Raw genomic sequence first — 25,462 nt, 5'->3', positions numbered from 1 at the left:
CCAAATAAACAAATAAAGTAAAAGTAAAAGTATGGCATCAAAATGTAAAAGTACTCATATTGCAGAATGTCCCATTTCACAAGTTCAAACTGTGTACAAAATCTTTTGAAAATAGCAGATTGTGACGCATTGTGAGCTTGTAGATCGGCTATTTTCAAATGGACGAAATGTATAGGGTTGAAGTGGTTAATGTATGTTCTCTAATCAAAATTAAAATCTCCAAAGTATCTAGTAACTAAAGTTTTCAAATAATTGTACTGAAGTAAAAGTACAAATTTTGGCCCCGAGATGTAGTGGAGTAGAAGTAAAAGTACTGGAAATTGGAAATACTCAAGTAAAGTACAAATACCTCTACTTAAGTAAAAGTACTTTCCACCACTGTATACAACTATGGTCCACGACCCCAAAATGGGTCCTGACCCAGGCTTTGGGAAACACTGCGCTAAGCCACAAGGACAAGTGTGTGTTGTAAATTAAAGGGAGGTTGGTGTGTGTGTGTCTTAGAGTATTATTTGGTCTAAAAATAAATCAGCAATATCTCTGTCATGGTTCAGTGTATTATGTCTGTCTTGACTCATGTAGAAAGTCTAGATTTTGTGAATAAATCCAAGTATTATGTTAATTCTTAATGAGGGTGAATTTAAATAGAGCAGTGTTCTAGAATGAGTATATCATGAATTAAACGACACTCCCACTGAATGGATGTTTCTCATTCGTATTTATTTTATATGGTAAAAAACAGGAAGAAAAATGCATATAATTTCATATTGAATTGATCTCCTCCTCACACTGTTTGCTCGGTATCTCAGAGGACTCTGGACAGTTCAGAAACCTGCCTGCCTGCCATTTCTTTTTTTTTAATGCAAGAACGCTCACTTCTATTTCAGCAAACTATCTTTTCAGAAAGAGAATGGCTGTTGTTTGTTATCTTGAAAGATACCACTGGGTTAGGGTTACTGGTGGGCAGGTTTCTGAACTGCCCACATAACTGGTCAGCAGGTTTCTGAACTGTCCACATAACTGGTCAGCAGGTTTCTGAACTGTCCACACATCACTGGTGGGCAGGTTTCTGAACTGTCCACACATCACTGGTGGGCAGGTTTCTGAACTGTCCACACATCACTGGTGGGCAGGTTTCTGAACTGTCCCCAGTCCAACATTCAGTGCTTTTCTCCATTATATTATAGTACAGTACACAGTGATTTGAAGTACTTATACTGTAGGTGTGCAAGCCAAGGTTTTCCATGTGCAGTCTGTGACCTCTAGTGGTGGTGTAGTGAAATGACATTTTATTTTCACTATCTGAACATAAATAGCAGTATTATATTAAATAAAGATAATGTATGTAGCAGGAATAATGTCACTTGACAAAGAGCAACACAGCAATGTCCACACAATACAATCGGGGTATGGTTTAACTAACAGTAGAAAGGAGATACATTAAACGACCAACGTTTACTGTGAAAATCCCCCTAAATCACAAATAATCGAGGCTAAGAATCAAGATTATAAATAAAGTTGATATTGATTTGAAGTCATAAGGCCCAGGCCCAGATCATACATTTGTGTGATATAATTCATCAACTAAGATGGCTCATCTGAAGAGAAGTAAGAGCTTCTCTGCATCTATGTGCAGAGAAGCATTCTATGCGACTTAAAAATATATTCGGGAGCACCTATGCGACTGTCCATTATTTCTGTGGTGCATGTCAAACTGGGGTTCCTTGAAATTATATTATCTTTTCAAATGGGGGTCTGTGGGCTAATAAGTGTAAATGTCGGGGTCCTTGCCATGAAAGTTTCCCTACCATGCATTTGTAAGAATACTTTCATGTTATAGTGCTGTTTTTATTAATTAAAAAAACAAACAAGAATTAAATCAATTAATTACCAGCTGCATTATTATTATTATCTGCGGGGGTCCGCTATAACTGCCTCTGTGTCAGTTTCAGCGCAGAAGTTTAGGTAGGAACCAACATTCTCTAAGGCCTCTCTTTACCCTGTATGGGTCTTCATGTGTCTTTTTAGACTACATATGCGACTATAGCCATTGCTACAAACTACACAAATAAAAGACTTTCCCCCCATATGAGTCCTCGTGTGCTTCTTTAGATTAGACATGTCACCAAAGCCTTTGCTACAAACTGTACAAGTAAATGGCTTTTCCCCTGTATGAGTCCTCATGTGTTTTTTCACATCACCCATGTGAATACAGCCGTGGCCACAAACTGTACAAGTAAATGGCCTTTCTTTCGTATGAGTCCTCATGTGTCTTTTTAGATCACCCTTTTGAATACAACGGTAGCCACAGACTGTACAAGTAAATGACTTTTCCCCTGTATGGGTCTTCATGTGTCTTTTTAGAATAGTCTGGTTTATAAAGCCTCTGCAACAAACCTCGCAAGTAACAGGCCTTTCCCCCGTATGAGTCATCATGTGTGCCTTCACAGATCCCTTGTGACTAAACGTTTTGCCACACACTGTACAACTAAAACGTGTCTCCCCTGTGTGACTCTTCTGCATGGGGTGAGTTTCTGTCAGGTCCTCCTGGGACATCTCGTTGCTCAAAGACGATCTCTGTCCTTCCACGACATCGTGTGACTTCGGGGCGTTTAAAGGCTCCCACTCATCTCTGACTTCAGTGATGTCAGATTCAGAACAGTGTGAAGAGAGGTGGTGCTGGTGGTCACCAGACTTACCACTATTTGGATGCGATGTCGTTCTACAGTCCTCCACATCTGCTGGTCTTTGAAGTAGCTCCTCCTGTTCCTCTGTAATTTGCGGAGGCTCTGGGTCCCCGTGGACCAGACTGGGGCTCCTCTCCTCTTCAGAGGGAACCTCCTCTTTACACACAGGGATGTGCAGGACATCTAAGGGAAAGTGATTAAGCCATTTAATTTAATAGGACTGCAGACCAGATTCTACAAAATGTCTTCTAAATCATCTAAAAAAAAACAGTTTCTATGTCAGTGGTTCTCAAACTATTTAATGTCAAGGATAATAATGCAGTAAATAATATACAAGGATTAAAACAAAACAAGAGGGTCAGATAACATGTTTACGAGTTTACGAAACAAAAATGTTTCTTTAACCTGCTCTTAAAAATGTCGACTGACGAAGACGTTCTTCTAATCTAAAGCTATGGACCAGAACTATAGTGTTGAACGTATGTAAAAATGTGTTTTACAACGGAGCATGAACCAACCTGCTCTGTGTAGTCTGATGTAAGGCTGTAGCATCACGTCCAGCAGTTTGTTCTGTCTCCCCAGCAGAGTTTCTAGTGTCTCCATCTCTCTCTGGAAAAGGTTGCACATGACCTCTGCGGCCACACTGAGGCGCTCCAACACAAACACTCTGACATCAAGCTTCACACTACAACCCTGCTGTTTTCCCAAAACGTACACTATGTCCTCTCCCACCGACGTCATGTGTTCATTTATCTTCAGCCTTACAGACTCCATTGGACACGTTTTACCTCCTGTTCACCATGAAGCGCTGCCCTCTAGTTCCTACCGTAGTAAATAATATAAAATTATCTGTTCCTATTGTAATACACTTTTATAATGCGTAATGGCACAAAGATGACTGATCACCACAACATGCTACTGAAAAAAATAAACAAAGCTCATTTACTTCCGTGTCTTGTTTCAAGCATGCGCACTGCGCAGCAAAGGATACAGAGTAGACAGAGTTGTCTTTCCCCGCCTGGTGGAGGAGCAGTGTAACTGTTACTGAATAAAACAGAAGGAGATCCAAGGCACTCTGCAGTCAGGTAAAAAAGGCCTTTATTTATAATGGTATCAGCTCGGCAAAAAACACGTTTTGGCTGTCCAAGCCTTCGATTGTCACAGACATTTATGTTTATGTAATCAGTATCATTAGTATAATTAGTTGCAGCACCCTGACTGTTTAGCCTGAATAAAACACAGTCTTCGTTCATTCATTGGTGAAACGTGTAGGGCAGGCCTGGTAGGCATTAGGCTGGCTGCACACCCAAGTGTATATGGGAACAAAATATCATGTAACACATAAAAAAGAAAAATCACTAAACGTGTTATAAAAAGCATTACGGGACACGTATACTTACTGCATGAATACACAGTAGGAGAAGACCAAATATAAAACTATGTAGGCTAATAATATAAAACGACAATAATAGGCTTTCTACAGTTCAATAAGACATTTACTTGACATTGTTTTGGCTACTCTACATTAAGACTGCACTGAGCCATGCACTGAGCAGCATTCTAAACGACTTCCCCGTGGGTTAAATTTAATCATATATTCCAAAATAACTATAGTAGCTGATGATGGTTTCCTTTTACAGCCAAAAGTCTGACTCTGTAGCTTGTAGGTAGCTTGTACCTAGAAGCCTGTACAAGCAATTCAATTTGTTACATGTGATATCTTGTTAAGCTGTTGTGTTGTTAATAACTATTAACTTCGTAGCAAGTGTGATGCAAAAACAGGTCCATAAAGGGTAACAATTTATTTTGTTATCATTCATACATAGGCCATTAGGCCTATAGCATTTTCTGGGACTAACATTCAGCGAAAAGGCTACAAGCCGGGGCCTTGAAAATGTGTCAACTAAGTATGATGCTGTGATAATTCTTGGTCCATATGGGCCTCCCATTCTATCAATGCTCTCTGCATATCTTGATAGCATGAGAGCTATCCCTTCTGTGTGTCGGGAGCACGTGGGTGAAATCACCCCTCAACTAGTCTTAACAGGCCACGTATGTCGGACATTACTGACCCTACCCCTAACCCTGACCTCACAGGGAAGCCATGGGTGAGTGAGGGGACGTTCAACTAAGTATACACTTCACACAACAGTGGACGTTTCATCCAAACTGGTGATTTGTGAACAAACAGGCCCGGAGACTCTGTCATGACAGACGAGGGCCTTCCCAACCTGACCAAGCCAACACAGAGCCGTGTTCATTAGCTTCCGGAGGTGCCTCAGGAACTTCTTCTCCACAAAAACATACAGGATGGGGTTGAGACAGCTGTGCGAGTAAGCGACGGCCTCTGTGATTTGTAAAGCCAATCTAATTGCCTTGCTGCTCTCGCATGTTGTGTGTACGTGAAGTAACTCCAAAGCTTTGAAGAACGAAGCGACGTTATATGGCACCCAGCAGAAGAAAAACACAACTACAACGACGACAACCATGCGAATGGCCTGTTTCGTGGACGACTGGCTGGACAGGAGCCTCCTAACGATCTGGACATAGCAGAAACCCATGACGGCCATCGGAATCAGTAAGCCAACAATGTTCATCTTGAAGAGGCCGAAGATGCTCCAGAAGTGCCTGTTGTGTGTTGCGGTGCCATTCCCATGATGTCCAGCGTATAAGGGAGCGCAGAAAAAAATTGTTTCGTCACTTGACGTCTGGGCCTCTTGTACCTGAAGAAAAGCTATGTCTGGAAAAGTGGCGATGACTCCAGCGAGCCACACAGCAGCAGCCACGGCCATTCCGATGGAGCGCGTCCGTGTTCTCAGCACGTGAATGGTGTGCACTATAGCCAGGTAGCGGTCGACGCTCATCAGGGTGACGAAAAAGATCCCGCAGTAAAGGCCAATTTGGTAGGCACCCAGGACCACCTTGCACACGGCGTCCCCGAACAGCCACTGGTCCCGGGCTTGGTGGGCCAGGAAGGGAAGGGAGCACACTAGGAGGAGGTCAGCGAAGGCCAGGTTGAGGAGGCACACGTCGGTCATGGTGCGGAGCTTCTCCCGAAATAGGATGACCCACAGGACCAGCACGATCCCTGGGAGACCCACCACGAAGAACAGAGAATAGAGCACTGGGAGGAAGTGTGAGCCGTGAAGTCCATATTCACATCTCCCAAAGTCTCCCTCGGGGTATTCTTCATAGTAGTAGTAGTCAGTGGGGTCTACAGAGACGTCTCCACTAAAGGATTCAAAAAGAGTATATGGATTTTAGATGCATTTTTAAAATGAAAGTCTTCAGTATATGGGCCTACTGTATATTAGGCCTGAAAGAAACCAATATAGCCCAAGACATCATGACTAATAGCTGTGTATAGGAAATATGAAGCACTGTGACAAATGACAATCTGCAAAAATATCCTTTCATACCCAACAAATTATAAATAATAGGGGTGTAACGATATAGACAGGCTAACTGTATCTATATATTGATTTTAATTTAAAAATGTAAGTATATTGATGTGTAAACAGCGAGTATTGTATCGTTTAACTTGGTATCGTATCGTTTTGCAATGTAAATAATCGGTATTGAATCGTAAATAATACATTTTTATCAATACTAAGTATACACTTAAATTGTATTTAGCAATTTTAAGAAGAAAAAATGGGTTTCATTACTTTTCCATTCCATATTACTACACTTGGTCTATGAAAGATGTGTGGATTCTCTGTGTTCATGTCAAGGCGTTGGGTTTGTCCATAATATACAATGTCCATCTATTTGCCAGAGAATCACTGTTCTTTTAAGTTGTGTTCGCGAAATACTTCGCTTATGGGAGGTTTCGATCTGAGAAAGCGAGGTGCAGATATTCATTTATGAACTCACACAGGCATTTTATATGCACTGTGGGTTTAAGGCTCGTGACGCAGGCACCCAGCGCCTTAGGCGTATATAAGGCCTAGCTGCTGCGTCACAGGCCACTCGTTTTCCTTCTGCCACAGAGGTTGCATGATAACGCTAGCCAGTTATACTTTGGGCGATTCAACACTTCATAAACCGGGCGAGAGACAGGACTCAAGCTCCGTGAGGTTCCCTAGTAGTGTACTGGTTAGATTCATATCTATTTTTTAAAAGCAGAGAGAACTCTAAAGCTTTTCCTCGACGTTTAAATTAGTTTAAAACTCAGGAAACTGCTAATTTTACTACAAGCTAATTCGCGCGAGCGAAGCTACCTAACATAGCTACTCTCACGGGCCTAACACCCGTCCCAGCTAGCTTAAACACACAGCTTTTTTCTCGACGTTAAACTAGTTTTTAATTCAGGAAAACTAGCTAATTCCAACAAGCTATCTTCCCGTTGGGAAGCTAGTTAGCCTTAGCTGCGCGGAATCACGGGCCTATTACCCGCGGCTCCGTTAGCTTATAGCTAACTTGAGAACAAAGGAACGGGTGAACCCGCTCTTTTTAAGATAGCCGTTCACTAACTGTGACGATAGCGAACAGAGGAACGGGTGAACCCGCTCTTTTAAGCTAGCCGTTCACTAAACTGTGACGATAGCGAAAAAGAAAACAAATGTCTAAGTTTGCTTCTACGAGAAGTTCGAGGGCGACAGACCCGACCCAGACCTGCCTCCTCAAAGGGAGAAGCAGGTCTGCGAAGGGCCTCCGCGCTCCATGCCTAGACAGCGGGTCGACTGGCCACCGTTAGCACGTAGCACACCAGTGCCGCGTGCTAGCGCGGCTAACAAAGACAACACTGCATCCTCCCGGGTCCCGATAGCCAGGGCCGAAACCCATGACTACGGGGCCTGGGGAGCGAAGCAGAAAATGACGACCCAGCCAAAGCAGCCAACTGAGCGGGGGAAGTTACACGCTATACGGCATATTACCGTAGAAGAGTTTCCTCCCGCTCCATTGACTAGACCGCGCCAGCTGCTAGTCAAGGCTGCCGTGGAGCCTCCCCCGAAGCGCGCAGCACACACTGTCGTGCCTAGGAGGATGGCTGACCGCAGAAAATATTTTTCTATTGTCCCGGGCTCGCGCATGCTCGCATTGTTCGACCAGGGAAGCCCTGCTATATCCCGTGCGACAACATGGAGACCGTGCCCCGCATCACTGTGTCAACACAGCACCAGCCCGACGGCCGCGCTACGCGAGCCCCAGGCTTTGCGGCCTTCCCTCTTCCCACTACTACATCCAACAGAGAGTATAGTGGTCTCGAACCACAAACCAAACGTTTCAGTGGGAATGTACACGCAGTTCTGCCCCTGTGCAAACCCCTCAAACATGGTGAATGTGCATGATTATGTCACAAATGTGTATGTTTTTTAATTCAATAAAAAAGTAACACAAACATCTCACTCAACGCCGTTCCCCAGACCCACTGCTTCCCTCAACATTACAAGGTATGTACATTGTGAAGCTAGGTTTGTTTAGCTGTTTAGCTAACATTTAAAAGAGGTCGGGTTTAACAACCTCGTTGGATGGTCGCTGCCATCCTAGCATGCTTAGCATTACTAGTCAGGCTGCTTTCAGGGTGGACGACGGACACAGAGGACGCCCCGGGACCGCTGGCCGCTGCTCTCCTCCGCCCTACAAACGTTTCAGAGGGAATGTACATGCAGCTGCTGCCACTGTACAGAACCCCTCAAATGTTAAAATGTGCATAATTATGTCACAATGTGTATGTTTTTTACTTCAAAGAGTAACACAAAAACGAAAAACACAAGAACAACTTGAAACCTGACACAAGGGCATAAGCCCATACGTGGGGATTATAACCCGCCTCTGGGACAGTTTTAAAACTGTCCCAGGCCCGGGAGGTCACGCCCAATTATTTTTTCAATTAATTGAGAAATTAACGGCCTGTCTACTGATGCCATGCCTCTACACGCCTAGGCCACTAGAGTGCACCAGAGCCTCACAGACAGAACCTTCCCCTAGAACGGGGGCTTCTCCTCTCACGGGCACAGGCCCATACGTGGGAAATATACGAGAGCAGGGGTCAGGACGTACCCCTGAATCTCTCCTCCCTTCAGGGGTCCGAGTTAGAGGGTAGTGGTCACGGACCTCACCCTCAAAACCGCAGACTCTAAAGACATTTCAAAGCCGAAAATTGTGCATGCTACTAGCCTCTGTACCATTTTCTGCATTTGTTGTTAATGTGTATTCTCTGTATTTTTTTTATAAAATAAAAATATACATGAAACAAAAACACGAATACGACCTGTAGGCCATAGGCCCATACGTGGGGAATAACCACGCTCTGTGACAGTATTATACTGTCACAGGCCGGGTAAACTACGCCCAATTATTTTCTCACCTCAATGAAAGAATAAAGGCGTTTAATGGTAATGCCTCTACGCGCCTAGGCCACTAGAGTGCACCAGAACCTCACAGACAGAACCTTCCCAGGAGGACGGAAGGCTCCCTATCACCCGTTAAAACAGGTGTGCAAGACCCCATTTGCCACACACACCGCGGGTGCGGGACAATACAGAGGGGACGTGCACGCAGAAATGCCTCAGCACAGGCCCCTCAAAAGAGCACGATCATGTGCTTCACATTCAGCATGTGTTAATGAGATAATCGCCACAGACAGTACTGTTTAAAGCAGCTCTCATTCTCTCATCTAAAAGAAGAGAAACATTTGTCCCCATGCGCTCAAATCGCTAGAGGGCACCAAAGCCTCACGGACAGAATCCCCTGAAACAGAAGGGGCTCCCTGTTAGGTCATCAAGCTCAGTGCTGGATACTGGGAACTCCCCATGATCATGCGCACTATAGCAGAGGGCTAAAGGTTAAATAAAACCGCACACTCTCGAAGGAATCATCTTCTCGAGAGCAGACGGAGAGGATAGGGGCACATTCTAAAGGAGGAAATCGATTCCGTCCTGCAGAAAGACGCCATCTCAGAGGTCCCTGTCAACCAGTCTCTTAACGGGTTCCCCGCTATTTTCTGGTGAAAAGACAGGGGGCGGGCTTCGCCCATTCAAACCTCAGAGCCCCGACTCGATTTTGATGACTTTGGCTTCAAAATGCTGACACCGCCAGCCCTACTAAGCTTACTCCGCGAAGGGGACTGGCGCACGTTAAATGGACCTACAGAACACATACTTTCAAGGTCCAAACTACCCCCCCGCACAGGAAAAAATTCTGCGCTTCGGGTTCAAAGGGAGAGTACGAATACAACGTCCTCCCGTTCGGACTGTCCCTGAGTCCGAGAGTCTCTGTGAAGGTTACAGCCACGGCTATAAGCTCCACTATGACAACAGGACATTCGTCTAGCAGCGTGCATAGACGACTGGCTCCTGTCAACAGACTCGCCACAGGAGGCGCTGTTGCACACTCAACGAGTGCTCAACCACCTCCACTCTCTAGGGTTCCGAGTGAACCAGGAGAAGAGCGTGTTAACGCCGACACAGTCTATAGACTTCATCGGTATAACGCTGGACTCGATTTCTTTCACGGCTCGTCCGAGCCAAGAAAGAATAGAGGCGATAATACAGTCCACGGCATCATTCAAAAGGGATCGCTCGATTCCTTTTCATGCATGCCTGCGGATGGCGGCGCTTATGGCCTCGGTGGTTTACATAATACGCCTAGCCAGGCTAAAATATGAGACCTTTTCAACAGTGGATGAATGCGTTACGCATACCCATGCACCGTCGCCGCCAGAGGGTAACAGTGACGTCACAATGCGTGCTAGCACTGAAATGGTGGGCGGACAGATGAGCCCTCTCAGAAGGCGTCCCTATGGGCAGACCTCTGACCAGGAAAGTCGTCACCACAGACGCCAGCATGTCTGGCTGGGGAGCCACATTGGAGGGCACTACAGCCAGAGGACTGTGGACAGGACAACTACTGTGCTTTATAAATAAAGTTGAGTTGAGTCCTGCCACATCAATTATCTGGAGTTGATGGCGGTGTTCCTCGCACTGAGGTGCTTCGAACCGCGCATCCAAGGTTGCCACGTCCTGGTCAGGACAGACAACACGACAACGATGTGCTACATCAACAAGCAAGGGGGACTCAGGTCCCCCCGCTTGCACCAACTGGCTCAGAAACTCACGTTGCGGTGCAGCGCTCGTCTCTTGTCCATTACAGCGTGCCACGTCCCGGGTGTTCTAAACACAGGAGCGGACCTGCTGTCCAGGGGAAACCTCCGATACGCAGACTGGTCACTACACCCCGAGGTAGCAAACCAGATCTGGGGCAGGTTCGGAGCGCCCGAGGTAGACTTGTTCGCCTCAGAGCAGGACACGGAATGTCCTCTCTTCTTCGCCATAAGAGGACCATCGACATTGGGACTAGACGCTCTAGCTCACCAATGGCCCAGGTCCCTTCTCTACGCCTTCCCTTCACTGAGTCTCATTCTCCATACTCTGAACAGAGTGAGGACTCAGGGTCTGACGCTACTTCTAGTAGCACCAGCCTGGGGCGTGTGGAGGACGGAGATAGCTCCCCTCCTCTACAGCCGACCATGGAAGCTCCCTCTACGAGCGGATCTCCTCACGCAGGCGAAAGGAGAGATCTTCCACCCTTGCCCCAGGGACCTAGACCTATGGGTCTGGCCCGTGAGAGGGTGATGCTGACAGAAACCGGCCTCCCTCCGAATGTTATTGCAACAATTCAGAGAGCCAGAGCCCAGTCAACAGCAATACGCTGCGAAACAGCCTGGAGCGTGTTCGGGCGGTGGTGCTTCGAACGACCTAACCAGGTTACCCCCTTCCAAGCTTCAATAGTCGACATCCTGACATTCTTGCAGGAGTTCCTGGATAGAGGTCTAGGCCTCTCTTCAGTGAAAACCCACCTGGCAGCCATCTCGGCTTGCCACGTGGGCATTGACAACCAGACGGTATGGAAACATCTGCTGGTAAAACAGTTTGTGAAGGGCGTACGCAGGGACTGTAAGATCAACAGGCCCCTGGCCCCCTCCTTGGATCTGTCACTAGTACTCAGGGCTCTAACCAATGAGCCCTTCGAGCCACTGCAGACGGCTGACTTAAAGTTTCTTACTCTTAAGACAGCCCTCCTAGTCGCTCTGACGACCGCTAAGAGGGTCAGCGATCTACATGCACTTTCGACCACTCCAGAGTGCATGAGATTTGACGACAGGTCAACCAAGGTCACCATCAAAGCAAACCCAGCCTTCTTACCAAAGAATGCTTTCTCGGTCTGCGTACCGGTGGACCTACAGGCTTTCCACCCTCCCCCCCTTCGCCACGGAAGAGGACAGGAGGCTGAACCGCCTTTGTCCAGTAAGAGCGCTCCGCGCCTACATGGACAGGACAGGCCCCTACAGGATAGGCCATCAATTGTTCGTATCCTGGGGTGAAAGAACCAGGGGAAAACCTGTCACCAAGGTCACTATCTCCAACTGGATAGTGCAGGCCATTCATCTGGCCTATACCACTCAAGGAATAGAGCCTCCGCTTACGCTAAGGGCTCATTCCACGAGAGGCATGGCAGCATCCTGGGCGCTCCACAGGGGCATCTCGATCCAGGACGTCTGCACAGCAGCGAGCTGGTCCTCCTCCTCGACCTTCGCCACATACTATAACCTAGATGTGGCGGTGCCTTCTATAGCGCACGCGGTCTTGGGAGCAGCCGCACCATAGGTGGACTATAATAAAGTCCACCTTACAGAGCCCCGAAGGGAAGGGGACAAAGTCCCCTCCTCCCTCTATAAACCCAGGCTACCTGGGGTAGTCTCCGCCCTACCCCAATTAGCCACTAAGTGGGACCGGGCCACAAACCTGAGGTTTGTCCCCAGCCCTTAAATTATCCCAAAGTCCTAGGACTCACTGGCTAGTTCTGGATACGGGAGTTCATAAGGTCCCATAAGCGAAGTATTTCGCGAACACAACTTAAAAGAACATGAAGGTTACTTTAGTAACCATGGTTCTTTAAGTAAGTGAGCGAAATACTTCGCTGAACACCCTTCTGTCATGCTCTGTGGCAGAAGGAAATTGTTCGAGTGGCCTGTGACGCAGCAGCTAGGCCTTATATACGCCTAAGGCGCTGGGTGCCTGCGTCACGAGCCTTAAACCCACAGTGCATATAAAATGCCTGTGTGAGTTCATAAATGAATATCTGCACCTCGCTTTCTCAGATCGAAACCTCCCATAAGCGAAGTATTTCGCTCACTTACTTAAAGAACCATGGTTACTAAAGTAACCTTCATGTTTACTTATTTATATCCATAATAATAAAGACCTGTACTATCCACAAGTTTCACACATATTTAATGTATTTGCTAAATAGTTACTGTATCGATTTCAAGTCATTGAAACATAATCATATCGTATCGCCACAATGAACCAGTATCGTCCATTTATCATATCGTCAACCATGTATCGTGATGCGTATCGTATCGCTGTTAATATGTATCATTAAACCACTAATAAATAATCATATTGTAGCACAAGAAACCCCCAGAAACATTTGTCAAGTACAGTACAAATCCTACATAGAGACATACATATACTCTTACCCATGCGTGTCAATGTGTGATGACATGTCACTGACAGCAGGGGTGGTTGTGGCTGCGGTCGTCCATCTGGAAGATATTCAAAAATAAATGAGTACTTTCAGGAGACAAATGATATCTGGCATGTGCTGTAAGTGATTGATTTGATTAGATTTTTGTCATAAAAACAATACAATAAAACATACTACAGATATGAGGTGCTATGAAGTGCTGGGATGAGGCAAGAAGCCCAAGGGGCTTATATGAGGCCTCTATATGTAAAACCATTTAGAACATGATTGTCAACAATTTACAAAACATGATTTCAGAATAAAGAAAATATATAAAAGATCTATAACATGATTAGAATACTTTACTTATATCCAAGTGACATGATTAGAGAAAAGAGAGTATATAGGCATATACAAAACATAATTAAGTGATCTGGACAATCAGAACAACCTTTCCTTTGATTTGCTCCTTATTGATTTGCCTACTTTTAGCATTTAATTGAGCATTAATGTTCCATAAATGTTCCTGTTATCTCCCTCAATGCCTCATGCCAAAATGAAACATTTGTCTCAGAATTATGTATAGTTAAGAGAAGACCATATTTTACATGATCTTTTTTGTAGGCTTTGTGGAAATTCACTATGGCAACCAATATGCCAGATTAAACATACTTGTGCCAATATTTCAAGTTGGGAACATCAACATTTGTTTACTATACATCTTGAAGATGTATAGAAGATAAAAATGAAAAATGTAGAAAAAATCAATGGGGTGCATGGAGGTCGGGAGGAGTTGTTGTGATCCAGTTTAGGCGAATTAAAAAAGATGTGTTTATTTTGATTTTTATGCACTACACATGATGGAACCATGGCCATCTTCATATCAATCAATTCATCGTGCAAAGACGAACATAAAATGGGGTGAATGAATGGTTTCTGTCGGATATAGTTCAGGAGCTACATGGTTTAAAGTTTTTATTTTTCACAGGCGAAAATCCAGGGACACAACAAGACGAAAAACAGTCGTAAGTCCACACTATTGATCCATAATGTATAAATGATAGATAAGGGTTCAGGACAACGAGGCCTTTTCGTGGAGGGGTCAGAATGAAATTTGGACTTAAGACTGTTTTTCGTCTGTGGTAGGCTATAGGCCTATACTTTAAAAAAAAACCTATAGCCTATGGGACAATAATTAGCTCGGAAAACATCAAAATTCGTTGGGTAGGTTAGAAAAATATATCTTTCGGGTGCATGGGACCCCCTCCTTTATGGGCCAAATCCCAAATGTAAGACATGCAGATGATGCAGTTACAGCTATATTCTCTCTCTCTTTCTCTGTGTCCCACGTGGTAGCCTATATACGTATGTGTGTCTCGTCATAAAAACAAACAAAAACATAAAACATTTACAAGAAAGTGGGACAGACAGACAGACAGACAGACACTCACCTGACGGTGCTGTTGATAAAATATCTCATGGTAATGTCCATCATTGATTTAGCTGTTTCCAGATACCAGGCAAAACATACAAAACGAACAAATCTTTTACATCCAGTTAGAAAGCTATAGAACAACAAAAACAAAACAAACTAAAAATACTAGCTATCATGCCCATTGCCCAGTGTTCTGTGAAACGAAGCAAAACATTGTTTTCAATACTGCCTATAGTCCATGAAGCATTCCACACATCTCTGCCCAGATTTCTCCATTCCAATGTGCATGCGCCTCGATCGTTACAGCGACCGTGCTCTGTGTGTGCATGCCTTCAGATAACGGCCGTCGCCATGGACTATACTTAAGTGCAAATGTTGACCTTCCTTAACTGCTCTGGTGTAGTAATAACAAAGAAAGAAAGACTGAGTCAAGAGGAGGGGAGGATGAGTCTCCAAACCAGACCATAGGTTACACCCAAACAATATAGGCTATATATATACCAGCTGTGCTGTGACTCCCCGGACCCACAATAATTAATAGGAGTCACGATACACTAATCACATGTGTTGCCTTGGCAACGTCAAAGCATCTTTTGAAAAAAAAAAAAAAATGTAGGAGGAAATGAAAAAAGGGAATTATTGAATGCAAGCCATTAAGTTTGGCGACCCACACAGCAATGCAGTGCAGTCTGACAGCGGGTCGCGATGACCAGGCTTTGTCCCTCCCATCTCTCTCTCTCTCTCCTATACCGTTATATCAATAAAGGCCTAAACCCCCACAAATAAATCTTGTATAAGTGTGCATGTTAATTTCTTCTTGGAAGGTTGAAACTACTGTAATAGTAGTTAAAAATAAAATACAAATAGGCCTACACATAAATAATGGTTTTCTTTTACTGTAGAGAGAGTGTCTTGTGTTTCTGTAGATGCAGTGTCTTTTTTTCGTTTATTATGGAAAATATGCGGTGGCTGTGGGGCCCGCCCTGCACATCGATCTTTCCCCAGGAAACAAGCTATGCAGGATTTCCATGCAAGTTCTCTGAGCCATATCCCCATAGCAACTTAGTTTTTCTTATATGCAGTGGAAAACTGATGTTTTACTTAAATTTCACTTTCAAAAAAGCTTTTGGTCATTTCATAGTCTACTCAAGCTTATGTGAACACCCAGGAGAGCTTTTAAATTGCTCGATTCACGTATTTAGATATGATATTAATTTTAGTTGCCCTGACCCTTTTTTCATGTATTACTTCTATAGACAGCAATATTGTGTGTGTCCCCGTGCCCGAGCACGGAAATAGCATATTGTCACCACCAAGTGTCACTGTTGTGCAGCCTAACACACAGACAGATTGTTGTGAAGAAAAATTAAAAAATTAAACCTTATTAAGTATGAGTATGAGTCACCAGAAAAAAAAGATGAGTGTTTTTGATGAATCTATCATGCAGGTTAAAATGGAGTTTGAAGTTACAATGGGTTTGTGTAGGGTTGACTCGAAGTCATGATTGTACTTAAGTCCAGTTACAGAACTTGAGTAGGCTACATGTTCTTAGTTACTTCCACCACTGCTCTTATGGCAAAGGAAGAGACAACTAAACAGGCGGGAAACAATAACATAAATAATGAATTATGGTTTCTAGGGTGTTGATATGAAATCATAAAAATAGCATGGTGTCATTCTTTCAGTCACGCTGGAATTACAAAAAACGCACGCACGCACGCGCACACACACACACACACACACACACACACACACACACACACACACACACACACACACACACACACACACACACACACACACACACACACACACACACACACACACACACACACACACACGCACACACACAGTCCCAGTAGTCCTCCTGTCGGTGGTCAGTGAGGAATGGGCGGCAGGGGAGTGGTCCTGACTCCTCACCCCTGGTCACTGTGGAGCGTCTCTGTCGGGGCCCGGCCCGAACAAACACATTTTTATAACCAGCAGTTTAGCTGCTGCTGTGGTCACTGAACTCTGGCCTTCGGCTTCAGCCACATAAGCCTGCTTGCTGCAGGGTTTCCACTGGCCCCATAGGGAAGTAATCCTAGACTAGATGACACAGCCGCCTGTTTCCATGCTTCATGGTGGTGAAAAATGGGTCATCAACCCTCACAAACCTGGAAGTGTTTTAGTGGAGCATGTGATGAGCGTCGACTACAGCTGGTTCTCAACCCGTGTCATTTCAAGGACCCCCAGTTTGACATGCATTTGTCTACGGACCCCCATTTAATGGCATTTCTATCCCTATGGGACCCCAAATGTATTAAATAAATAGTAAAGTTGCGGAGCCACCCCCCCCCCCCCCCCCTCCCCTCTGACAAAAGCGCCATATTAAATATGGCCTTGTGAAATCACACAAGGGAGGTGTGAGGTATATGAATATAGGGACTACTGTAGCTCAGTATAGAGCTGAAAAACACAAGTGTGTGTGCAAATGCATGCACATACCCAGGGCCCGGGGGGCATTGGGGCCCATCTTTGGTATGACCCAGCCAGGGATTGAACCCTGACCTCCCAGTCTCAGGGCTGACACTCAAACCACAAGGCCACTGAGTGAACTCTGCCTGAACTGAAGACAAAAAGACAAAGACACAAAACAAAAAAAACTTCGTCCTGTACATCATCCGTGGTGTGGTGGACTACTGGCTGTCCATGCTGCAGTTTCCCATCTCTCGCGTCTCCGTGTCTCCTCTCTCTCGCGTCTGTGGGCGTCTGCGGCCTGACAGCGCACAGCGTGTTCAAGTCCCGTTCATGACGACCTTTGCTGCATGTCTCTCCCCTTCTCTCTCTCCATCTTCACTTGATAGTATCAATAAGGGCAGAAAAGAATAAACTCAAAAGAAAAAATATTGACCACACACACACACACACACACACACACACACACACACACACACACACACACACACACACACACACACACACACACACACACACACACACACACACACACACACACACACACACACACACACAAATATATTTACCACAGTACGTGTTGAAGGCTCTGGCTACCACTGGCCCCCCACAGGGGTCGTGGTCATGGCACATACAGCACCTACTACTAATATTGTGTGAGTTGCGGCATTTTGGATAATTTGGAGAGGCTTAAGTATGCATGCCGGTATAGGCCAGTAAGGAGGGAGTTACAATAGTCAAGTTTTGACATGACTGATGTCTGGATAAGGAGCTGGGCTGACTCCTGGGTGAGGAATGGTCAAATGGTCTTGTGTAAACCTACAGGATCGAGTGACAGCTGTAATGTGTGCTTTGAACGAGAGCTGACTGTCCAGGACAACACCAAGGTTCCTGGCTGTTGGGACAGACATTACCGGAAATAGTTAGTTCCCACATGGGGTAGGAATTAGCTGGGAAGAAGAGAAGCTCAGTACCACTGGCCCCCGGCTGCCGTCCCAGCCCTTAGCCCATGGTCACTGACTGTGTCTGTATGGCTGCCCTGCATGCAGAATTTGCATGGTTTGATTTGTATCTTGATTAATCTTCTCTAAGTTTTCTTGACATGTGACTCCAGTAGATGGCGGTAATGCCATATAATCTTATGCCTGGCTGCCACCATAAAGTCAACAGAAGAAGCAGACAGCCATTTGACATTGGCCGTTGTGGGTGCAGTTACAGTGCAGCAGGTTGTCAAAGATCAGAGTGCAGCCAAAACCTTAGCATTTACATTTACTCGCTGATTTGTCTGCATTTTGTATTATTAGCACATTGACAGTCGGGGACAAATGGCTGTCTACAAGTTGGTTCTGATCCGCCACGGGGAGAGCAACTGGAACCAGGAGAACAGGTTCTGCGGCTGGTTCGATGCCGACCTGAGTGAGACTGGAGAGAGAGAGGCGAAGAGAGGCGGACAGGCGCTCAAAGGTGACACATTATATTATAACAAAATAATATATGTTAAATAGTCCTAATGTTGTCCGGCGTCAGCCGTGATGAGGAAAATGACAACAGGGCAGGCAATTTACCGATATTCTTCTTCATGATCTATCCGAAATGTCGTTTTGAGGGCTAAATCAATACACAATTTGAATGCATAGGCTACTATAGTATATGTTCCAATCATACGTTACTATTTACATTATTATAATATAAGAATAAGAGAATGTTACTGCAGAAGTTTCATTGATTCATGCGGTTACTCAACACGTTATCCAACAGATCCGTTTTTTTATTTATTTTTTATTGCGCTGACCAATCAGCAGCGGGCATTCCAACGCGTCAGTCTGATGTGAACGTGCAAGACGTGATGTACGTGTTTGTGGGCTGTGGCACTGCACTGCACTGCACACACACACACACACACACACACACACACACACACACACACTAGGCTAGTACAGTGCATGTGCACGCTAACATAACAACCATAATCAAGCTGCAAATCGGTGTACTGTAAATGCATGATGTATTAAAGCCATGAGTTAATTCTCAACAATGTGGTCCTCCAGGGAGTGGTGACATTTTTGACCAATTAGCCAATTTGGAGCCTGCCTGCTTGCTCAGAGGATAAATTGAATCTTGACCAATTCATGACCTTTGGCACGATCTAAATGTCTCAATAGAAGAGCAGGGAGACAAAATACAACCACCCCATTTGTATACGTTATATCGTGTTAACATATTGCCTATTCTCTACAAAATTTAAATCTATTCATAAAAAACCCCCACATAGTTTGGACCAAATGACAGACCATAATCGGACCATTACGTCTAGATTGGGTTGGGGTCCCACGGAGTTTAGGGTTTTCGAATCCATCACAGTTTGCAGAGGGACGACTAAATTGGCAGGAAGAGGGAATAAATAATAATAATAATTGGCTACTTAAAAATAAAAATAAACATATCATGTTGAAAGGCAAATGTCGAGAATCACTGACATCAGTGTAAAAGCTACACTCAAAAGACCAGGCTTGCACAATATAATGCACACACTTTTAAATGCTGTGCCCGTGACATTCCTCTCACTCTACAAAACCCTCCCAGATGCCGGTTACGAGTTTGACATCTGCTACACCTCCGTGCTGAAGCGGGCCGTCCGCACCCTGTGGCTGGCACTGGACGCCATCGACCAGATGTGGGTGCCGGTGCACCGCACCTGGAGGCTCAACGAGCGCCACTATGGCGGCCTGACCGGCCTCAACAAGGCGGAGACGGCGGCCAAGCACGGAGAGGCCCAGGTGAAGATCTGGAGGCGCTCCTTCGACACACCGCCTCCCTCCATGGACCCCGACCACGACTTCTACACCATCATCGGCAAGGTAAGGCCTTCTCTCTCTGCTTAATCTGGTAAAAACACAAAAATAAACAGTGGGTTGGGACCCATTTGTGGGTCCGACTCCATCAATGATTACTATTAGAATATAGAGCTTTATTAGCAAAAGATATCGCAGTTAAACCGACTGCAGGGTTTTTGAGCGTTGTATTCAACCCCTGTACCGCTCCAGTTTACCTGCTCACATTTGCAACTCAGAATATGTGTACTAATGTGGGCATTTAGCAGACACTCTTAAATCCAGAGAGTGATCTTGTAAATGGTGCATTTATATAGCGATCCAAAGCGCTTTTCATACACACACGCACACGCACGCGCACACACACACCGATGGCAGAGGACACCATGCAAGGCACCAACATGCACATCAGGAGCAATTAGGGGTTCAGAGTCTTGCTCAAGGACACCTCGACAATAACTCTGGGGGAGCCCGGGATCGAGTTCGATGGTAATATCTGGCCACTCTACCCTTGAGGCACGTACTGCCACTCCCTGCAAGTGCAGTCTGTGCATTTGTCAGGACTGCATGCATGCAAAGCATAGCCTGCAGTCGGATCAGCAATTTCCCCCCTGCATTCACAAATAGGAGGTGTTACTAACACCGAGCTCTCCCATTGGACATTCAGCCAGGACTGTTGTCATTGGCCTGGGTTTTTACACAAACACAATGGAAAGACTGATGGGATGATGAGCATGAGCCGCACGCATGCCTGGATGGTTATGCAATCACATTGTCTGCAACAACTATAACACACTGTCATAACAACACCGTAAATTACTTTTAATCACAAAAACCCAAGGGCTAATACTGCTGACAAAAAAAGGATAATTATTGGTATATACTGTATGTATCCTAATTATATGTATTTGTTCCTAGGTGGGTTAATATCTGACTGATATACTGTACACAATGTATGTTGGTTTCAAGTCCAAAGTTCAGGTTTAATATGGTACCAAACGGGTATAAAGTCCTTCTGCACACACAGTCAATGGAGAGTTAAGACATACAGTAGTAAATATTACTAATTACTGCGCATCTCATTAGCGTTGTTGTATGCTGAAAAGAAGAAGGCAAGGAATTCAAAAAATTATCTAGATATCCAGATATTAGATGGGCCAACACTGACCCCTACAGGTCTTTTACGGTCTTAACCACATGAACCCTAGCATGACATAGTAGGCGACACATTCTGGGAAAATAGCCCACCCAGTCTACATCGCAATGTGTTGTGAGCTTGTAAATGGTCTGTTTTCAGCGAAGATATTTGGTGTTGGGGGGGGGGGGGGGGGGGGGGACCAAGTATACTCCCTTGGGGGATCCCTGGCATATAGTATAATAATGTTTTATTAGTGTTTTAAACGTATGTATTCTCAAACCTCTTAAATTTGATTCTCAGAGATAGAAATGCCATTAAATGGGGGGTTCGTAGCCTAATTCATGTCAAACTGGGGGTCCTTCAAATTAAACAGGTTGAGAATCACTGCTAGATCCATAAAAACCTTCTCTTATGGGGGTCCCTGGCATATAGTATAATAATGTTTTATTAGTGTTTTAAACTTATGTATTCTCAAACCTCTTAAATTTGATTCTCAGAGATAGAAATGCCATTAAATGGGGGGTTCGTAGCCTAATTCATGTCAAACTGGGGGTCCTTCAAATTAAACAGGTTGAGAATCACTGCTAGATCCATAAAAACCTTCTCTTATGGGGGTCCCTGGCATATATTTTTCAAATGGGTGGTCCGCGGGTAAAATTAGTGTCAATTTGGGGGTCCTTGACATGAAAATTATTCACGGCAAAACATATGGATTTTGTTCCCAGATTGAGCTTTCGGACGGTGCACGTGGGGAAGGAGTGTAGATTCTAGAGAGCTGTAAAAATGTTCTTTTGTTCTTTTGTTTCGGCGTTATCTCATCTAGTAGACGTGATGATAAGCCTCTCGTCCTCACAGGACCGGCGCTACGCGGAGCTGACCGAGGACCAGCTCCCGTCCTGTGAGAGCCTGAAGGACACCATCGCCCGGGCGCTGCCCTACTGGAACGAGGAGATCGCCCCGCAGATCAAGCGGGGCAAGCGGGTGCTGATCGCCGCCCATGGCAACAGCCTGAGGGGCATCGTTAAGCACCTAGAAGGTAGTGAGGCACTCGGCCATTCATTTTTCACCATAGAGATTTACTAAAAATATTTATAGTTTTAAGCCTAGAATCAAGCCATCCAGGGCCCTGGTGAATCATGCCCATAAAGCCTTTGATTATGTGAATAATAAAAACACTAAACAAAGGATATAAGGCATTAAGGATATCATGTAAATAAATATTCACTAATTTGTTTTCTTCTTCACAGAATCAATGGTTTTATGGTCATGAATCACCAGAATCCTGAAGCCCTCTTTTGATGTCTGTGTGCACGTGATGTGCCTGGACTGACCGTTGCCATTGTATTGTATTCAGGGACGTGCAGAGAGTGTTCAAGAGGCAGGGGCACTTTTGGACAAAAATAACGAAAATAGCAGATCTACAAGCTCACAACGACTCGTTGAGAACTTGTAGATAAGCTATTTTCAGGGCGAAACCCAGCACTCTTTAGCTAGTGGAAAATGTGGTGTACGAATGTGGTGTTCAACTCAAAATGCTGTGTCCAAGTTCAGGAGACTTCGGGGAAAAATGAAATTCTCCTGAATGCTGCCTTCCGGCATGGCATGGGAAAGGACTGGCATTTGAATTTCTTTCACCATAGTAAATGCTGCATTCGTGGTCTGGAGAGGGCAGTTGTTTTACAGACGGGTAAAAGGAGCAGGGGCTGAAGCGCCCTTTGATGTCTATGTGTGCACGTCCCTGATTGCGAATGCAATGATTGCGAATGCAATGTAACCCAGGCACATCTGTCTGTCTGTCTGTCTGTCACACTGTGACACCATGTACCACGTGCCCGCTACCAGAGGTGTATCACACACAAAAAATCACACACACGTACAGTAGAAAAAGAAAAGAAAAAAATAAAACTTAAAGAAAGGAAATTATATTCTAATTGTTATTGCAATTTACAAGCTGCGTTCGCTTCCCGTGTTCGCGCGTCTTACTTGTTGTATTATCTGTCCACGCTGTCACATTGTAGGCATGTCGGAGGAGGCCATCATGGAGCTGAACCTGCCCACAGGAATCCCCATCCTGTACGAACTGGACAAGAACCTGAAGCCCGTCAAACCCATGCAGTTCCTGGGAGACGCGGAGACCGTGCGCAAAGCCATGGCGGCCGTGGCTGCCCAGGGGAAGGCCAAGAAGTAAAAGTAAAACTTAAAACGTCCGTCAAAAAGAACACGCCGCGTTTTTGTCGTTGTTAGCTCGAAGATCGGTTCTTGGCGGCGAGTCATGCCGTCGTACCACGGAGAATGAATTTAGCTTCAGGGAAAGGCTGGAGCATATCTCTGGTCAGCTCTAGCTCTCAAAGGCTGGAGCATATCTCTGGTCAGCTCTAGCTGAACAAAAAAGGTAAAATTATCATAAATATTACAGCTGAGAAGATATACCTGCTAAGTAAAGTATTTACTTACTCAGACTGTTGGTTTATTATCATAGCTACATACAAGTCATAAAATGTTTTAACTCAAAATACAATTTGAAAAATGATGTTATCTTTATTTGGAGAGATACATTTAATATGTTCTTGTTTAGTTTTTGTTTATCATTTAAATGCTAATTTATTTAACTGAAAAGCCTCCATTTTGATAGTTTCAATTTGTTTGACTTTTATTTTTAATCTGCTTTTCATAAAAGAGACAGACCACTGAAAATAATTCTTGCAGTCAACTTAGCATGCGGCAAATGCTGCAGTAGTTGAACTTTCTTTTAATTCCTAATGTATTGTTCATTCCACCGATGCATTATTATGTCGATAGGGGAACTTCGATAGGTAAATCTTACCATGTCTTGAGATCTGTTGCAAAGCAATCGTTTACCATCATCGTGACCTCCTCAGTGAATGGTACAGTACTAGTGTTTTGTGCTTGAATGTGCTGTTGCTGTCTGTATCCCGGAAAGATGTAATTTCCTCCCAGTATTATTGAAACACGACCAATTTGTTTTGATGGAACCAGACACTGTGCATGGCTGTTATGACAGTGAAAATGTAATTACTCACAAAATTCACATTAGCCAGGGTGAAATATTAAACATGTTTACTTGACATTATACTTTTTAAAGGGACCAGTCGTTTCAACTCTGTAAAACTCACTGCCTTATCCGGTTGCCTCTGTGTACATGGTAAAATACAGTTAATTTGACGATTCCATGAGTAAGTGATATTCTTTGTTAAAATAAGTGTTAAATATCTCTATATTCTTCATTCTTCTATTTTAATCATTGTTTGTTCTGTAATGAGAGTCTTGCTGTCTCTCCAGTTCTTTATTACAGTACTTTAATACAAATACATTTTAAGGTGAGGATACCCATTTTATCCAATCAGGAAAGAGAACACATTGAAGTGAGGAAACAAATAGTATACATTTTAAGCTGATAGATGCATTCTCCAACTTCTCCCTCCTGATTGGATGAAATTGGTCACCCACCTGAACGTGTATTTTCTGTTTATTAAAGAGCTAAACAAACAAACAAACACTCTAAGCTTTAGCTTTATAGCAAAAATATTTTTGTTAAACAAGAAGATATCACTTACACTGCATTTAACTAACTGAGTTACATTTGTACACTCAGTTATACAGTAAATAAAAGCCATTTTTATACATGGATTCATAGAAAAAAATTAATGCATTTACTTTGCAGTTATAAATGGATAAATTATTTCACTGTGTACTTTCAACTCTATCCACTACAACTGTACAATAGGATATTCATTCATACAGCCATTGTCAGTGCATGGGACCATTGATGTTTCCAATGCGATATTCCATCATGTTTTATGCCATGATTATTTGTTTTGTTTTGTTTAATTCTAATGTGTCGCCTGAATGTGCACTAAACTCTTGATGTAATAAATATACAATTATATGCTAATTTGACGAGGTTCTGTGCCTGTGGTTTTAATTGTTCTGTATGTGGTGTGCATGTTCTGGCTCCACTTGTAGAGAAGATAATCCATAGAGGCATGACAGTGCCACCCTGTGTTGTGAGGCTATGTAACAGCGAAACAGTTGCAAGTGAGCTTGCAGTTTGATAACGCCTGCGTACATTTGTGCCAAGAAAACATAAACGTGCTCCGTTGATAATTATGGTATAGCTGCTGTTATATGGGTTGCTATGGGATTCTCTCCAGCTCTTTAGTAAACGGAAAATACATTTTCAGGTCAATGTAATCCAGGGACGCATTGACCCCTACGACCCGGGGACAATTGTTTTGGCTAATTTGGCCCTGACTGATGTGATCCAATCAGGATTGGAGACAAGTCATACAGAATAAACATCCAGGTTCCACAATGCATCTCCGACCTAGGTGGTTATAGTACTGAGAACACTAGCTACAGTAGCAGCAGCAGCACTCATTCAATGTCATTTTGACTTGAGTTTTGACTATGCATGCACATC

General features: G+C 44.3%; 3 protein-coding genes across 3 annotated transcripts; 1 reads left to right on the top strand and 2 right to left on the bottom strand.

Annotated features, from left to right (window-relative positions):
• Window positions 1-846: 846 nt before the first annotated feature.
• On the bottom strand, window positions 847-3,468 carry LOC308327828 (uncharacterized protein). Its single transcript, XM_080781386.1, has 2 exons — window positions 3,206-3,468; window positions 847-2,870 (listed from the first exon to the last, which is right to left on the bottom strand). The coding sequence occupies exons 1-2, from the start codon at window positions 3,459-3,461 to the stop codon at window positions 1,996-1,998; spliced, it is 1,131 nt and encodes a 376-aa protein (XP_080637512.1). The 5' UTR covers window positions 3,462-3,468; the 3' UTR covers window positions 847-1,995.
• A 300-nt stretch (window positions 3,469-3,768) lies between these two features.
• On the bottom strand, window positions 3,769-15,053 carry LOC308327853 (C-C chemokine receptor type 8-like). Its single transcript, XM_080781420.1, has 3 exons — window positions 14,612-15,053; window positions 13,174-13,239; window positions 3,769-5,918 (listed from the first exon to the last, which is right to left on the bottom strand). Exons 1-3 carry the CDS (start codon window positions 14,653-14,655, stop codon window positions 4,829-4,831), a joined length of 1,200 nt encoding a protein of 399 aa, XP_080637546.1. The 5' UTR covers window positions 14,656-15,053; the 3' UTR covers window positions 3,769-4,828.
• A 3,202-nt stretch (window positions 15,054-18,255) lies between these two features.
• On the top strand, window positions 18,256-24,666 carry LOC308328117 (phosphoglycerate mutase 1-like). The gene is made up of 4 exons (XM_080781830.1): window positions 18,256-18,516; window positions 19,636-19,910; window positions 21,877-22,057; window positions 23,040-24,666. Exons 1-4 carry the CDS (start codon window positions 18,378-18,380, stop codon window positions 23,207-23,209), a joined length of 765 nt encoding a protein of 254 aa, XP_080637956.1. The 5' UTR covers window positions 18,256-18,377; the 3' UTR covers window positions 23,210-24,666.
• The last annotated feature ends 796 nt before the right edge of the window (window positions 24,667-25,462 follow it).

This window comes from Protomyctophum bolini (assembly GCF_963924005.1).
Source record: "Protomyctophum bolini genome assembly, chromosome: 14".
In the NCBI taxonomy this organism is placed as follows: Eukaryota; Metazoa; Chordata; class Actinopteri; order Myctophiformes; family Myctophidae; genus Protomyctophum; species Protomyctophum bolini.
The sequence above is the reverse complement of the archived record's forward strand: the minus strand, read 5'-3'. Positions and strand labels throughout refer to the sequence as shown.

Excerpts from the sequence above, each read along its gene's own strand:
- LOC308327853 (XM_080781420.1), bottom strand. The coding sequence starts at position 14,655 with ATGATGGACATTACCATGAGATATTTTATCAACAGCACCGTCAG. Across the intron at positions 13,240-14,611 it reads TTTATCAACAGCACCGTCAG|ATGGACGACCGCAGCCACAA; the intron begins GTGAGTGTCTGT and ends AATATCTTCCAG. Across the intron at positions 5,919-13,173 it reads TCACACATTGACACGCATGG|TGGAGACGTCTCTGTAGACC; the intron begins GTAAGAGTATAT and ends TGAATCCTTTAG.
- LOC308328117 (XM_080781830.1), top strand. The coding sequence starts at position 18,378 with ATGGCTGTCTACAAGTTGGTTCTGATCCGCCACGGGGAGAGCAACTGG. Across the intron at positions 18,517-19,635 it reads AGGCGGACAGGCGCTCAAAG|ATGCCGGTTACGAGTTTGAC; the intron begins GTGACACATTAT and ends AAACCCTCCCAG. Across the intron at positions 19,911-21,876 it reads TCTACACCATCATCGGCAAG|GACCGGCGCTACGCGGAGCT; the intron begins GTAAGGCCTTCT and ends TCGTCCTCACAG.
- LOC308327828 (XM_080781386.1), bottom strand. The coding sequence starts at position 3,461 with ATGGAGTCTGTAAGGCTGAAGATAAATGAACACATGACGTCGGTGGGA. Across the intron at positions 2,871-3,205 it reads CATCAGACTACACAGAGCAG|ATGTCCTGCACATCCCTGTG; the intron begins GTTGGTTCATGC and ends ACTTTCCCTTAG.